Source organism: Littorina saxatilis, linkage group LG1 (assembly GCF_037325665.1).
Source record: "Littorina saxatilis isolate snail1 linkage group LG1, US_GU_Lsax_2.0, whole genome shotgun sequence".
In the NCBI taxonomy this organism is placed as follows: Eukaryota; Metazoa; Mollusca; class Gastropoda; order Littorinimorpha; family Littorinidae; genus Littorina; species Littorina saxatilis.
Window position 1 is genome coordinate 59503527 of NC_090245.1, and position 15468 is coordinate 59518994.

At 42.1% G+C, this 15468-nt stretch overlaps 1 protein-coding gene across 2 annotated transcripts in view; it reads right to left on the reverse strand.

Moving 5' to 3' along the window:
- The window catches only part of LOC138975608 (opioid-binding protein/cell adhesion molecule homolog), a 78545-nt gene that overhangs the window by 12897 nt on the left and 50180 nt on the right, over positions 1–15468 (reverse strand). For both annotated transcript variants that reach the window (XM_070348345.1, XM_070348335.1), the window contains exon 3: positions 8250–8454. In XM_070348345.1, the coding sequence (XP_070204446.1) occupies positions 8250–8454 (205 nt within the window). The remainder of the gene's footprint in view (positions 1–8249; positions 8455–15468) is intronic.

Here is a 15468-nt window from a genome sequence, read left to right on the forward strand (position 1 = left end):
ACAAAATGCTGTTGGCACTTACAATTCAACGATTTCCGGGAATAACTGCATCGGGGTCATGTTTCTGCGCCTTTAAAAAGATGTGATCCTTGGAGACAGAAACGGAACTATAGTCGTATACCTCAGTGGCACTGTGAATACTTATCTCCGTGCCCATTTTAGGAAAAAGACATCATGTTGAACATACACTGCCATTTACAATGCATACAAGCCCCCGACTGAGTTATTGCAGAAGATCGTCTCATACTGAGCTTTAAAGAAAGCTTTCTTTTCTTATTCTTTTTTTTCTTGGGGGTGGGGGGTTTCTTTATCAAAGACATTTTCGACAAAACAAAATATCTGTTTCAGTTGAGTTGGTCACGGTTATGAATGAAATGAGGGTCAACTGCACGTCAATGTGTAGAGATGCAACATGTAACCCACAAAAAGCGCCAGGGTTTGGGTTTTGTTTTAAAGTCTTGCGGTTAACCTTTTTCAGGCAAGACTATAAAATCCAAGAAATGTTTTTAGACAAAGGTCTAATATATCACCAAGCTCCAAACAGAAGGGAACCAACGAAATATTCTCACTTTGACCTTTTTTTCCCAAGAAAGGCAATATTTCAGCTATTCTGGGACAGAAGTGGCGCCTTGGACAGCCCTAGCGACTGAGAGCGACTGGAATCGATGGAGCAAACAGACGTCAGTCTTGTACAGCCAACAAACATTCAAGTTTTGAACCAGGATGACGTTTTCTGCTGCAAGAATGCTTCTATCATCAGGCCGTTTGAACCAAAGACTGTATACATAATTAATCGTTGAAATTCCTTTCAGTTTAAAGGCTGCCATATTCGTAGCGTTCATCAATTAATTCATATTGTTTACATGTGCCAATAATGTTATAAAACTGTATCTAAGGGGATATAATAACGATTGGCTGTAGCTTTCGAACACAGAAAAAATTATTTCAGTATTGCAAAGTGGTGTTGATTGTGTCGAATGTAAACAGAACAGTCTCAAACGCCATCTTTGGTTTACGAAACGTCACGAAGTGACGTCAACGGTCTAAAAATAGCCCAAGTCCTGGAGAACTGTTGCTAAACAATGCAATAAAGAATTAATTAGTTCTCGTAATTGGTAAGGACTTCAAACCTAAAACTTTGCAGGAAGCTTAATTTATACATCCCCGCAACAATGGGAAAAGCCCTGAAAGTAATAAAACTAATTGAATAGGACTGTGTCAGTCTTTAAAGGCATATGTACGCGCTCCCGTGTTTACAAAGTGTAGTTTGCCCATAATCGATGTCAAACGCACCATAAGACCATATAATGACGATATGTCACCATGCGCGGACCATAATACATGCATTACAGCTTGTTCTAGCCTCTGAAAAAGTGAGGATGTCAACAAAGCCGCGGTGTTAGCTCCCTTGCATCAACGTTACATGTGTTGCCAAATCTATAAATAGGACGATCCAGATCAAAATGAAAATTAACATATCTCAACATTGAAGGGGTCCTAGACCACAATATTTTGCAGGGAACTTAATTTAGCATGTCTCCAGCTGTTGGTAAAGCAATTAGCGTGTATAGTCATCGAGTACATATGCCTTTAAGAACAGAATATTATACGTGAGCTTCTATTTTTTCCTTCGACAGTGGAGCACAGAACAAGAATATGAATCGTAATGTCAGTTTAACAAATGTTTAACTTAATGTTTAACTTAGCTGAACCTGGTTAACTGAATGCTTGATTTGGTCTATAACTAAACGTTCCGTAAACTTACTTTTCTTGCTTTTGATTCTCAGTTTAAACAGAGAGAGACGTTCACTTGAAAACACTTTGTTTAAAAACAAATGTTTGGGATAATATTTTGTGGAAAACAATTCTTAGTGAAAAGTCCAGATAGTACAGTTCTTAAGTTGACTGCACTTCTGACTGACGCGGCGTTATTCCCACAGAAGAAATAAACCACGAGACACAGCTGTCATTCTGACAAAATGTTTACTCTGGAGGCAACATGAGCCCTTTAGTCGATCATAGGAAGAAGTCTGATGTAACTCTCTAACATATCGATGATGTAACGCTCTAAAACGATTAACATGTCGATCATAGAACTCTCTAAAGCGACAAACATGTCGATCATGGAACTCTCTAAAGCGACAAACATGTTAATGCTTTAAAACGACAATCATGTCGATCGTGGAACTCTCTAAAACGATTACCATGTCGATGATGTAACTCTCTGAAACGATTAACATGTCGATAATGTTACTCTCTACGACTACAAACATGTCAATGATGTTACTCTCTAATTCGGGGGGAGGGGGGGGGGGCAGAATTCGAAGATACCAACCTTACCACGTTGACGGTCTTTTTGAGCACAACAGGTGTGTCCAGGAGTTTACATGGAATAAGAACATCCTTTCCCTTGGACGCATGCCCAACCTCACCGGCCTGGCTGTTGTGTGTGCGCCATGGACATATTTTCATGGTGCAAATTCTTAAAAGGCCGCTTTAATGAAATTGAAATGATCAATATGTTCCCACTCTGCATCGAAAGCAATCAGGTTGTTAATGTTTGGTATGTGTCCGAGTGGTGGGACGGCTTCATCTTATGGAGACGCCTAGACAGATCTGAGATGATGAGCTAAATTGTTCACACGGGAAGGAGTGTGCCTTGAAGCAGATTCTCTATGGTGTCACTTACGGAATGAATTCAACTAAAACTTACCACACTCTTCACATTAAGCAGAAGCTGTCCATTTTTGGCATGTGTTCAGGTGTACAAATGTTGGCAGATCTTTACTAGTTCGCTTTCACAAGAAGCAGTATACTTTTAAGCTGCTGTCGTATTACCCAAGCGCAGGCCGTCACTGCCATACGGTCCCATCGAACCGAGGGAGTCTTAAGTTACCTCTCTGAAGAATTAAAAGGGATTAATGACATATCAGGTTCAGTTTTGATGGATTCAAAACCTTCGACTTCATCCCATCCATCTCGTTAGCACTTAAGATGTCATATGAGGAAAACAAATGCACTCAACAGGGATGGCCAAATCTCAATTTGGTATCTTGCCAGTCGGGTGAGTAACTTCAAGAAAGTCACTAGCCCACCAGAAATGTCGCTGGCTCGGTACATACCACACAGCAAAGTATGAATGTAAGATTTCTTTACACAAATAAATCAGCGGTGACACGCAACCAAACGTTTTGAATTTGACCAGAATGTTCACTGGCCAGCCATGCGAGCTGCCAGGCGGTTTCTACTAGCCTGGCAGATTTTTTACTCGCCCCTGGCAATCGGGAGGATGATTTGGCCATCCCTGACTCAATGTAAAAAGTATATGTACTTAGTCGGATGCTTTAGGATATAATTGTTATAACCAGCACGTGTACAGATAGGTCTACCCACCGTGCATTACATTCGTGATCATCCTGAACTCAGGTCAAAATGAGTTCGGTTCATTCTCTCCCTGACAGGATGCCTTGAGTTTCCTTGTCTGGCAAAGAAACCGATTTTGTTTTACATATTTAGAGCTTTTTGTAATGTATACGCAGATTCGCGATCGTCGATAATGATTTTTCATGGTGTTGTGTAATTTTTAAATTACAAAGGAATTGATTTGTAAGACAGTTTCAAGGGAGCTATTTTTTCGCGGCTGTATACAGTAAACTGTGCAAACAACTCTAAATATGGCAAAAGTGTCACGTGATGATCAACCGTTTGGTTTCGGCGTTCGCTGAAGCAGACTATTTTTTCTGTAGTGATGCAACCGTATATTACGGTCTCCTTCCGGCAGCAGTCCCAAAATTTCGACTTGTTTTGACCTTAGAACGATGTCTTTATCATAACTGTGAAGAACAGAACGGAGATCACTGTCGAAGTCGGCCAATCTGCAATCATTTTCGTCTCGCGAACACTGATCTCAAATTTAGATCAGTGTTCGCGAAAAACATATGGGAGATAACTCTGTATTCCTAGTTTTGATAGATTCGCGTAGGACTGTCGCGTCCGGTCAGGGAGAGAATGAGCCGAACTCCTTTTGACCTGCGTTCAGGATGATTCGTGATAATATTGTGTTTTGAATATAAGCATAGGACTTTAAACACTATTTGACTTTCCCTTGTAAAACCACTATGACAGAATCGTATGATGAAAAAAACCTGCCACTTATTCGAAACTTTTCCACAGCAGATGAAAGAAAACAACCTGATCGCGATCTACGTAAAGACGATTTCAGAATCCTGTTGTAACAGTTTTGAAAGCAAACAAAACAAAACAAACCGAAAAAAGACAACCAAACAACATAAAGAACAAAAAAACAAAAAAGGACCATAAATTACCTTGTTTACGCCCAACCCCAGGGGCGGATCAGTTCATTTTATGGGGGGGGGGGGGGGGTTTCCAAAAGTATATTGTGAAGATATGGGTGCGAAGCGCCGAGCCGACGGCGCAAAGCGCCTAGCTTGCTAGGGGGGTCCGGGGGCATGCCCCCCCGGAAATTTTTGAAAAAAAGGATGCAAAATGGTGCAATCTGGAGCATTCTGAGGATGATCATTACCAGTTTCAGGCAGCAGATTTTGTCACTGATTAATACCACAAAAAAAACACTTTTTTTTTTTTTTTGGTTGGGGGGGGGGGTTCCGGAAACCCCAGAACCCCCCCCCCCCCCCTCGTCCGCCCCTGAACCCCCTAATGCATGTTAACCCGTGATTTGTAAAAATGTAAAAACTTTTTACAAATTATAATTACGTCGAACCTAAAACCGCGATTTGTAAAATTTTAAAACATAATGTAAATATATCGCATTCCACAAAGTACTACATGCCTTTTATTATTATTAATATTTGTTGTTTAGAGCCTCTATGCTGGTTGGTGGGGGGTGGTTTGGGCCGGATAGGTAAAATATTACGATTTTTAGCAAAACAGCGACTCTGTTGCTGCTAGCTTTCCACTGGGAGGAAGCAACCCGAATTTCCCAGCGATGGGACAATAGAGTATTAAAAAAATTGTTTTTTTTTAATCTAATAGATCCCTTGATATCGGGCGCATTTACGCGATATCGGGCGCATTTACGTGATTTGTAAAACATTTTACAAATCGCGGGGCGTTTACTTGGTAGTGTTCACTGTGTAGGATCAGTTCCTCGTAATAAATAGCGATATTTGAACACATGAAATAAAAATGTTGAATAGGATATGTTTGTGTGCAAAAATGACTACCCTCTTTTTCTGTGACACACACGTGTATGTCTAAACAGAAATCACAAAATGAAACATGATTTCTGTAGTCAGTTCATTTGCTCTGCATCAAGTATTCAAGTGGGAGTACGGTGTATGTCAAACACAGCGAATTCAAATCAGTAGCAGTTTGTTCACCTGATCTCTGTATATTCCCCAAGGTCGAGTTATGCAATATCAAATGCTTCTCACAAAACTTCGGCAAATTTAGGCATGGCTATTCAGTGACTGCAGTTGCAAAGTGAAATCAACGGCATGACTGCAATGCAGCATCCTGTCATTATTGCGGATTTATCAAACAAACAAACAAAACAATAAGAACAAGTCGCGTAAGGCGAAAATACAACATTTAGTCAAGTAGCTGTCAAACTCACAGAATGAAACTGAACGCAATGCAACGCAGCAAGACCGTATACTCGTAGCATCGTCAGTCCACCGCTCATGGCAAAGGCAGTGACATTGACAAGAAGAGCGGGGTAGTAGTTGCGCTGAGAAGGATAGCACGCTTTTCTGTACCTCTCTTCGTTTTAACTTTCTGAGCGTGTTTTTAATCCAAACATATCATATCTATATGTTTTTGGAATCAGAAACCGACAAGGAATAAGATGAAAGTGTTTTTAAATTGATTTCGAAAATTTAATTTTGATAATAATTTTTATATTTTTGATTTTCAGAGCTTGTTTTTAATCCAAATATAACATATTTATATGTTTTTGGAATCAGAAAATGATGGAGAATAAGATGAACGTAAATTTGGATCGTTTTATAAACAAAATATTTTTTTTACAATTTTCAAATTTTAATGACCAAAGTCATTAATTAATTTTTAAGCCACCAAGCTGAAATGCAATACCGAAGTCCGGGCTTCGTCGGAGATTACTTGACCAAAATTTCAACCAATTTGGTTGAAAAATGAGAGCGTGACAGTGCCGCCTCAACTTTCACGAAAAGCCGGATATGACGTCATCAAAGACATTTATCAAAAAAATGAAAAAAACGTCTGAGGATATCATACCCAGGAACCCTCATGTCAAATTTCATAAATATCGGCCCAGTAGTTTAGTCTGAATCGCTCTACACACACACACACAGACAGACAGACAGACAGACACACACACATACACCACGACCCTCGTCTCGATTCCCCCCTCTACGTTAAAACATTTAGTCAAAACTTGACTAAATGTAAAAACAGACTTTGTTTTTGTACACCGTTAGTCCAAATGTGGGGGGCGGGCGTTTATAAGGTACACAGTTTTAGACCCAAAGTAGGGGGTGGGCGTTTGCTCGATATTGGGCGTTTTCAAGGTAGTTTACGGTAAGAACAATGTGGAACGGGGTCTGTCCGTAGTCTTAAAGTTCGCAGCAAAAGACATTGTACCAACACAATCTCAAAGTAACTTCGTTACAGCCGAGACAAAATACTAATACCGACAATTTTCTTTGTAGTTTATCTTGGCAGCTACTTGTGCTATTGACAGGGCGTACTCATATACTTTACACCGGCAATCAAATAAGCAAGTGTAGACCTTTACCCTCATCCCCCAATCTATCCCCTACCCCCCCCCCCCACCACCCCCCACCCCCCCCCCCCCAACATTCTTTACTCCAACGCAAAGAAACTCAGTCCCCTTTCCCCCGTCGCTGTTTCAGACACTCTGACAGTAGGTAAGTTCGCTAACCCTCGCGGGAAGCTTCCGGTGTGAGACTCACGTGACAGGAAACGCAAAGCATGACGGGAAAAGTTCCTGTGGGTACCCGTACATCCCTAAAGTGGGATGAAGGAGTGTTTGGGCGTTAGTAATCGAGTTAGCGCCCTCAGGCGAGCTTCCCTTCGAGGAAGAATGGATCTTTGGCCGTTTTAGAAAGTGTCTCAGATCGTTTTCTTTGTCCGCTGGCTTTTATGCTGCTATAAAGTAAAACGTGGATGATTTTATTTATCGACCCACTAAAATCTAGACACGAAGATCCGAAGGCCTAACGTACCGAAGGAAAAGTCAAGTAGCGACTAAGAAGTACTTTCGGTGGACACAGAAGTGAATTCAATTACGGTTCAGTGTAAGCGCAAAGGTTCAAACAAAACCGGCGGTTGTCTGGGGTAGGCTTTGGCCGGCCTAGCTTTCCTTTCCTAAATTGTTGTGTTTCTAAAACACGCTTTATCATAGATATTGGTGTATTTGGGTGGTTAACCAAAATTGTGCCACAAGCTGCCAGCAATCGATAATGTTTATTTGAGTATCTGAATGTCATAGATGGCTCTTGACCTTAAATATTTTACCAGAAACAAATGCAAGGTGTTGGTGTAATTGTTTCGGTTTTTGTTTTGTGTGGGTTTTGCTTGGTTTTGCTTGTTTGTTTTCTTGTATCTGTGTCTTCGGCGGCTCGACAGTGGCGGCTGCAATGTCAAGGTATAGTCAGTTGAACAGTAACCAGACTGGCAACTACAGAGGGGTGCCATAAGTATTGCATACTCGAGGTTGCCAAACTGTAAACTGAAATTTGGAGCGTCGCAAAAAAACTTCGCTTCCTCGGAACTTAACAAAGGAGCGTCGCTAAATTTCTCATAATGACAGTACATGATTTTACCTTTTTGTCGCAAAAGACACACAACATTATACCAAAAGTTCAAAACCCGAAGCAAGTAACACAGTTTGTATCGATTTTTATTTTGAGCAATCCACTTGTACTGTTCTAAATGTACACGTCTTCCGATATGCAATACTTATGGCACCACCCTGTATATTCAAAATTAGACACGCATTTAGACTCGGTCTTATCTTCCACCCTGAGGTTGATTAAAGAAACTGACTGGGGTCAATACAGTCGGTCGATAACGACCACTCAAAGGACCGGCCAGAAGTGTTCGTTACATGTACAGACAGGTGCTCGGTATTGAAAGGTGAATAATATAAGGGGAAAACCTCGTTGGGAATCCTTTGGGGAGGTCATTGTGGGCATGTGGCCGTGACCATGAGGCGGTCAGCAGGGAAAATTCGAATGTACTAACTTAGTAGAACCCGGCCTCACCTTCCACCCTGAGGTTGACCGTCTTGGCCTTGACGGGGACTGTGTTGAGCTGGCAGTGGTAGGTACCCTGGTCGCTGTGCTTGACCTTGCGGATGTGTAGGTTCCAGTCCTTGGTGAAGGGCCGCTCGATGGACAGGCGCTCGTCGTCAATGATGCGCCGGTCCTGGTAGGAGAGCAGCGTGGAGAACTGGTCTGTCCACACAACCTGGCCAGGGACACACATCGTTACTATCATTACCAGGAGAAAAAGCTGATAACAGCGGTAGGCTGGTGGGTTGTCTCAATAGAGATCTGTCACATTATCGGCCAAAAAAGCAGTTCATTATTGTTGAATAAGCCAAATGCTCATGCTGCAATCTTGTGAGCCTTAAGATTTGGGTCATTGTGTTTTGTGCTTTTTTTTCTTCGTAAGTGGCATAATGAAGAGAAAGAATCTTGCACGATCAAGATGACGACGACGACGACGATGATGATAATGATGATGATGATGATGACGATGATGGTGACGATGATGATGATGATGATGATGATGATGATGATGATGATGATGATGATGATGATAAAGGCAGAAAAGAATGAGGAAAGGGAGGGAAGCGATGAATTAAAAGAAGCAAGAGATGAGATAACAATACGGAGGAGTGGCAAGCCAAGGCAACATGTATTTAAGAAACCTCAAGGGGAACGTGAAAAAGTAAATGTGCAATGGCTTAAAAGAAATATTTTGCCAATGAGCCATATTCCGTCAGTGACCGGAAGAAGTCTAAAAACGGACGAATCCTGTCGACGTTAAAGCAATCAAATGGCCATTTAATGGTTCAGAGATTCCTGCGTTATTTTTCGTTTCTTAGAAAAAGAAAAAAAAACCAGATAGTAGACGGTTGTTCTTTATTTACAGCTACCAAACATGAAGTTGCGACAGATATATGCCTTGATAAGCTCTAATCCCCCTCTTCCTACACGGGCTGATTTTTTTTTGAGTGACCAATATCTTCTTGCAGAATCAATCAATCAATCAATCAATGAGTCTTATATCGCGCATATTCCGTGGGTACAGTTCTAGGCGCTCTGCAGTGATGCCGTGTGAGATGAAAATTTATACGGCCAGTAGATTGCAGCCATTTCGGCGCATATTTACCTTTCACGGCCTATTATTCCAAGTCACACGAACTCGAACTCGAACTCGAAAACTTTATTACCGAGGGATGATAGCATTAGGTCCATATGGTCCTTTCTTACAGCTAGTCCCTACTATAATACACACATGAAACAAAGAACAAATATGAAGAATGAAAACATTTAAACAAAAAATCAAATAAAACAAAATTATGCAGGGAAAAGTATAACAAAATAAAAATAAAAAATTCAAAAGTGTGCTTGTTAATGGAAGCATACTATACACTTTCTCTTTCACACATCCTCACACACACTCGCACAAATTGTACACCGACTTAGTCGTTAGAGAGGTGCTTTCGGAGCTGTCTTTTAAAAGAAGATAATGACAGACATGACTTGATATTTACAGGTAGTGAATTCCAAAGGAACGCACCAGAATAAGAAAAACTAGTTTTAAACAAATCGATGCGGGGCCTTGACAAGGCAAGGTTATTTCGAGTGTTTGAATAATATGACGGAGATGATTTGAAGAGTTGTGTAAGATATGTTGGGGCGTCCTTATAGACGACTTCTATATATATATACGACTAGTGTCTGTGTGTCTGTGTGTCTGTCTGTGCGCGATGCACGGCCAAAGTTCTCGATGGATCTGCTTCAAATTTGGTGGGCTTATTCAGAGAGACCCCGGACACAACCTCATCGATGAGATATTTCAACACGTGCTCTCAGCGCGCAGCGCTGAACCGATTTTGGTTCCACCTCAGCTATTTTGGTTCCACCTCAGCTACCCGGGCCCCCATACCGACACACCATAGCCGCTACACCACATCACAACGCCAAAGTTCTCGGTGGATCTTTTTCAAATTTGGACACCGTATTCAGCTACACCCCGGACACAATATCATCGATGAGATATTTCAACACGTGCTCTCAGCGCGCAGCGCTGAACTGATTTGGGTTTTTGTGTTCATTTCACCATTATAAGTAACTCTTCCTTATCTTCTCCAGTGTTTGGCGTTTATCTCCCTTCCTTCGTGTGGCTTTCCCGTTTGTAACTTACTATTACTATTTTTAGAATGTCACTGCGCTGTCCACTGCGCTGTCCACAACGCTTCCCTTGCACCCGTAAGTTGTTCTTACTGTCAAAGTGAAAAGGTCGAATCAATTTATAGCCACGCGAAAAATACACTCTCACCTATCTCTATATATTTATAGATACAGATATGCATATATATACGGCTTCTGTGTGTGTGTGTGTGTTTGTGTGTGTGTGTGGGCAAAAACCTGTGTATTGTAGAGTTCTGTTTGTGATGTGGTCTAGCGGCTATTGTCTGTCTGTATGTTCTGGCATGTGAGAAGCCACAGCAGATAATATAGGGCTAAGAAATAAGCTCTAAAATTCTCAATCCCGTTTGACAGGACTTCGCCTTCAAAGGTGATTGTGGTGAACCGCCACGCTGTCTGTCTCTGTCTCGCGCCGTTCACCTCAAATTCCCGTTTCTGAGTAACTATTTTTAGAATGTCACTGCGCTGTCCAGAACGCTTCCCTTGCACCCGTAAGTTGTTCTTACTGTCAAAGTGAAAAGGTCGAATCAATTTATAGCCACGCGAAAAATACACTCTCACCTATCTCTATATATTTATAGATATAGATATACATATATATATATATACGGCTTCTCTGTGTGTGTGTTTGTGTGTGTGTGTGTGGGCAAAAACCTGTGGATTGTAGAGTTCTGTTTGTGATGGGGTCTAGCGGCTTTTGTCTGTCTGTATGTTCAGGCATTTGAGAAGCCACAACAGATAATAATTATAGGGCTAAGAAATAAGCTCTAAAATTCTCAATCCCGTTTGACAGGACTTCGCCTGCAGAGGTGATTGTGATGAACCGCCACGCTGTCTGTCTCTGTCTCGCGATTCACCCCGGCGAAGCCGGGTATTCCTCTAGTTATACATAAATGAACATTTATTATACAAAAGCTGCTTTTTTAAGCTTAACATCCCAATACTTTTCATCTTTTCCTTTGTAGAAAGAGATGGACTGGGCAGAACTAGTTTAGCAGCTCTACGCTGGAGCGAGTTCAGCTTCTTCAAGTGAACTTCACTACACCCGTCCCATACTATGGAAGCATAATCAATATACACGGGTATAGGTAGGCAATTATTAACTGTGCCTAAGCAATTTTGCCAGGAAAGACCCTTTTGTCAATCGTGGGATCTTTAACGTGCACACCCAATGTAATGTACACGGGGGGGAGCCGGACACCGAAGAGAGTCTGCACACAAAGTTGACTCTGTGAAATAAATTTCCGCCGAACCTGGGATCGAACTCACGCTGACAGCGGCCAACTGAATACAAATCCAGCGCGCTACCAACTGAGCTATATCCCCGCCCCAGAAACGGCTATGCGACCGGTAGAGGGCATTTCCTGCTTGAACTCTGGACGCAGCCCGCTAGGACAGCTTGTCCTAGAACTTCCTGACAATATCCATCAAAAACTTTGCACTAAGGGAACGCCAGACAGGGGAAGACATACTACGGTACAGGCCAAGTCAGGTCAAATAAGGTTAAAGATTTATTCTACAATCCTTTACTTCTTCTTCTTCTTCTTCTTCTTCTTCTTCTTCTTCTTCTTCTTCTTCTTCTTCTTCTTCTTCTTCTTCTTCTTCTTCTTCTTCTTCTTCTTCTTCTTCTTCTTCTTCTTCTTCTTCTTCTTCTTCTTCTTCTTCTTCTTCTTCTTCTTCTTCTTCTTCTTCTTCTTCTTCTTACGTGTATGACCGTTGATATCCCACCATTCTGACAGTCGAACGCCTGTTTTGGGGGAAACAACCCTTATAAATGTCATTATTATAACTTTTTTTCAAAGTTAAACAGTGAGTGGAGACTAAAACATTTAGAGATTGCATACAGACTAAACCATTTAAACATTGAACAGAGACTAACACATTTTAAATATCGAACAGATACTAAAAATAATTAAAAATGGTACAGAGACTAAAAAATATCATAACACTGAATAGAGACGACCAGAAAAAAAAACGTTTTAGGAAACTTAACATGAAAACGTTGAACAAAGAGACTAGCAGCTGGTAACATTCCAGAAAGACGACGTGTCTTCTGTCACTGTTTCTACAAACACGACCATCTGACCTTCCAAATACTGCGTCTCTCCCCTTCGTCACTTTACAGGGCGATCTTTCAGACTGATCTCAGAGGAGATTGTTGCTGACGGGTTTCTGCATACACAGCCTGTCAACTGCGATAAGACATTCTAAAACAGTGACCCCCCCCCCCCCCCCCCCCCCTCTATACCCTACCCCCTCGTAGCACCTTAGAAAAACTGAGAGAAAAATAATCAGGTCATAAAAGGGGGGGAGGGGTGTCTTAAAATGGAAGTAAATTTACAGAGTTATGAACATAAAATCTAAAAAAGCAAGCTCTTAAAAGGGAGAGCATCTACATCGGGGGGCGGGGTGTTCCAACAAAGGGAGGTTTTACTGTAAAACACAAACATCGGGGGGCGGGGTGTTCTAACAAAGGGAGGTTTTACTGTAACACACAAACATCGGGGGGCGGGGTGTTCTAACAAAGGGAGGTTTTACTGTAACACACAAACATCGGGGGGCGGGGTGTTCTAACAAAGGGAGGTTTTATTGTAACACGCAAACATCGGGGGGCGGGGTGTTCTAACAAAGGGAGGTTTTACTGTAACACGCAAACATCGGGGGGCGGGGTGTTCTAACAAAGGGAGGTTTTACTGTAACACACAAACATCGGGAGGCGGGGTGTTCTAACAAAGGGAGGTTTTACTGTAACACACAAACATCGGGGGGCAGGGTGTTCTAACAAAGGGAGGTTTTACTGTAACACACCAACATCGGGGGGCGGGGTGTTCTAACAAAGGGAGTTTTACTGTAACACACAAACATCGGGGGCCGGGGTGTTCTAACAAAGGGAGGTTTTACTGTAACACACAAACATCGGGGGGCGGGGTGTTCTAACAAAGGGAGGTTTTACTGTAACACACAAACATCGGGGGGCGGGGTGTTCTAACAAAGGGAGGTTTTACTGTAACACACAAACATCGGGGGGCGGGGTGTTCTAACAAAGGGAGGTTTTACTGTAACACACAAACATCGGGGGCGGGGTGTTCTAACAAAGGGAGGTTTTACTGTAACACACAAACATCGGGGGGCGGGGTGTTCTAACAAAGGGAGATTTTACTGTAACACACAAACATCGGGGTCTGTGTACAAGGCACAAAACGTCCAAAGCTCGGAGCCTTACTGCACTTCACAGAAAGCAACCACGCTGTTGATTTGCTGCGCATGTCCAAGTGGATGGATACTCTTTAACCATGTATAATCCTGGGCAGATCTGAGATGGTGTCTATTATCGCTTACGCAAGAAGGAATTTATCTTTAATAGTATCCATGTTCTATAAAATGTTGCAAAAACGGCGGGTGTGATAAATTTCTTTCCTTGGAGTTGACTTGTCAACGAATAAGGGAAAGTGGATGCCTGGGAAAAGTGTCATCATGCAGAGCGTGCAGGGGAAAATTAAACTAATCTACTCTCTTACTCACTTGCTGTGTGCATTTCGCACTGACGAAGTAAAGTTCCTTTTTTTCAAAATAAAAAAACTTCAAACGCGCTTTAACAGCAAGAGTTTTGTTCTTTTGTTTGGTCGCTCTAGTTGCGTTCTGCGTTTGGCATTCTACATACTAGTCCCGGACTTGAAGGAAAAATAAAGATGACATCATACACATTCAGAAAAAACAAATCAAATGCCAAGAAATAAAAGCCACTTTCAGGCCAAGGACCTGCCCATGAAGAAGAAAATGGCTGACGGCAGGGAAAAAAGAAAGGAGAAAAAGACGCAAGGAGCCCCATTAGTCGCAACGCATTAGCGCACACCCTGGCGGACACAATTGGACTCCTGGTGCTTCCCCTTTGCACACATCTGTCGATTGTTGTGAAGAGAGTAATCCTTCTTGGCGCAAAAACGCTAGCGTCGCCCGCTATTTTTCTAACTCTCTCTCTCTCTCTCTCTCTCTCTCTCTCTCTCTCTCTCTCTCTCTCTCTCTCTCTCTCTCCTCCATCTCTCTCTCTCTCCTCCATCTCTCTCTTAGAAGTCCACCATGAACTTTTGTCTCTTGAACATGAAAATTAAGTTTTACATGGTCATAGTCATTATCACAAGCCAGTAGATTCCTACGATGGTCATTAAGTCCGCTAAGCAAAACAAAGGACCTTCAAATTAAAAAAAAAAGAAGACTGAAAGATCGGGGAATTTTAACACCCCTAAGCATGATGCTTCTCTCTCTCTCTCTCTCTCTCTCTCTCTCTCTCTCTCTCTCTCTCTCTCTCTCTCTCTCTCTCTCTCTCTCTCTCTCTCTCTCTCTCTCTCTCTCTCTCTCTCTTCCTCTCTCTCTCTCTCTCTCTCTCTTCCTCTCTCTCTCTCTTTCTCTGTCTCTCAGTCTCTCTCTCTCTTCCTCTCTCTCTCTCTCTCTCTCTCTCTCTCTCTCTCCCTCTCTCTCTCTCTCTCTCTCTCAAACACACACACACACACACACACACACACACATACACACACATACACACTCACTCACTCACACACATTCTCACACACACACACACACACACACACACACACACACACACACACACACATACACACACACGTACACACACATTATTTTTATCGCTTGCAAGCCATGCAGACATGAATCTTTTGTCACCATTGTCAAAAATAAAATAAAATATGCAGGCTGCACTAAATTGGATTTATGGGTACATATTGTTGGTTTTTGTGAACTTGTTTTACACCGCCGTGCTCTTAGGCGAGTTTATGACAACATAAGGGAATTTAAAGTCACCATCCCTCCCGCTAGCATCACCATGTTCAATACCACAGATCGGTCCAGGCCTGTACAGACAAAAACTAGCATCACCATGTTCAATACCACAGATCGGTCCAGACCTGTACAGGCAAAAACTAGCATCACCATGTTCAATACCACAGATCGGTCCAGGCCTGTACAGGCAAAAACTAGCATCACCATGTTCAATACCACAGATCGGTCCAGGCCTGTACAGGCAAAA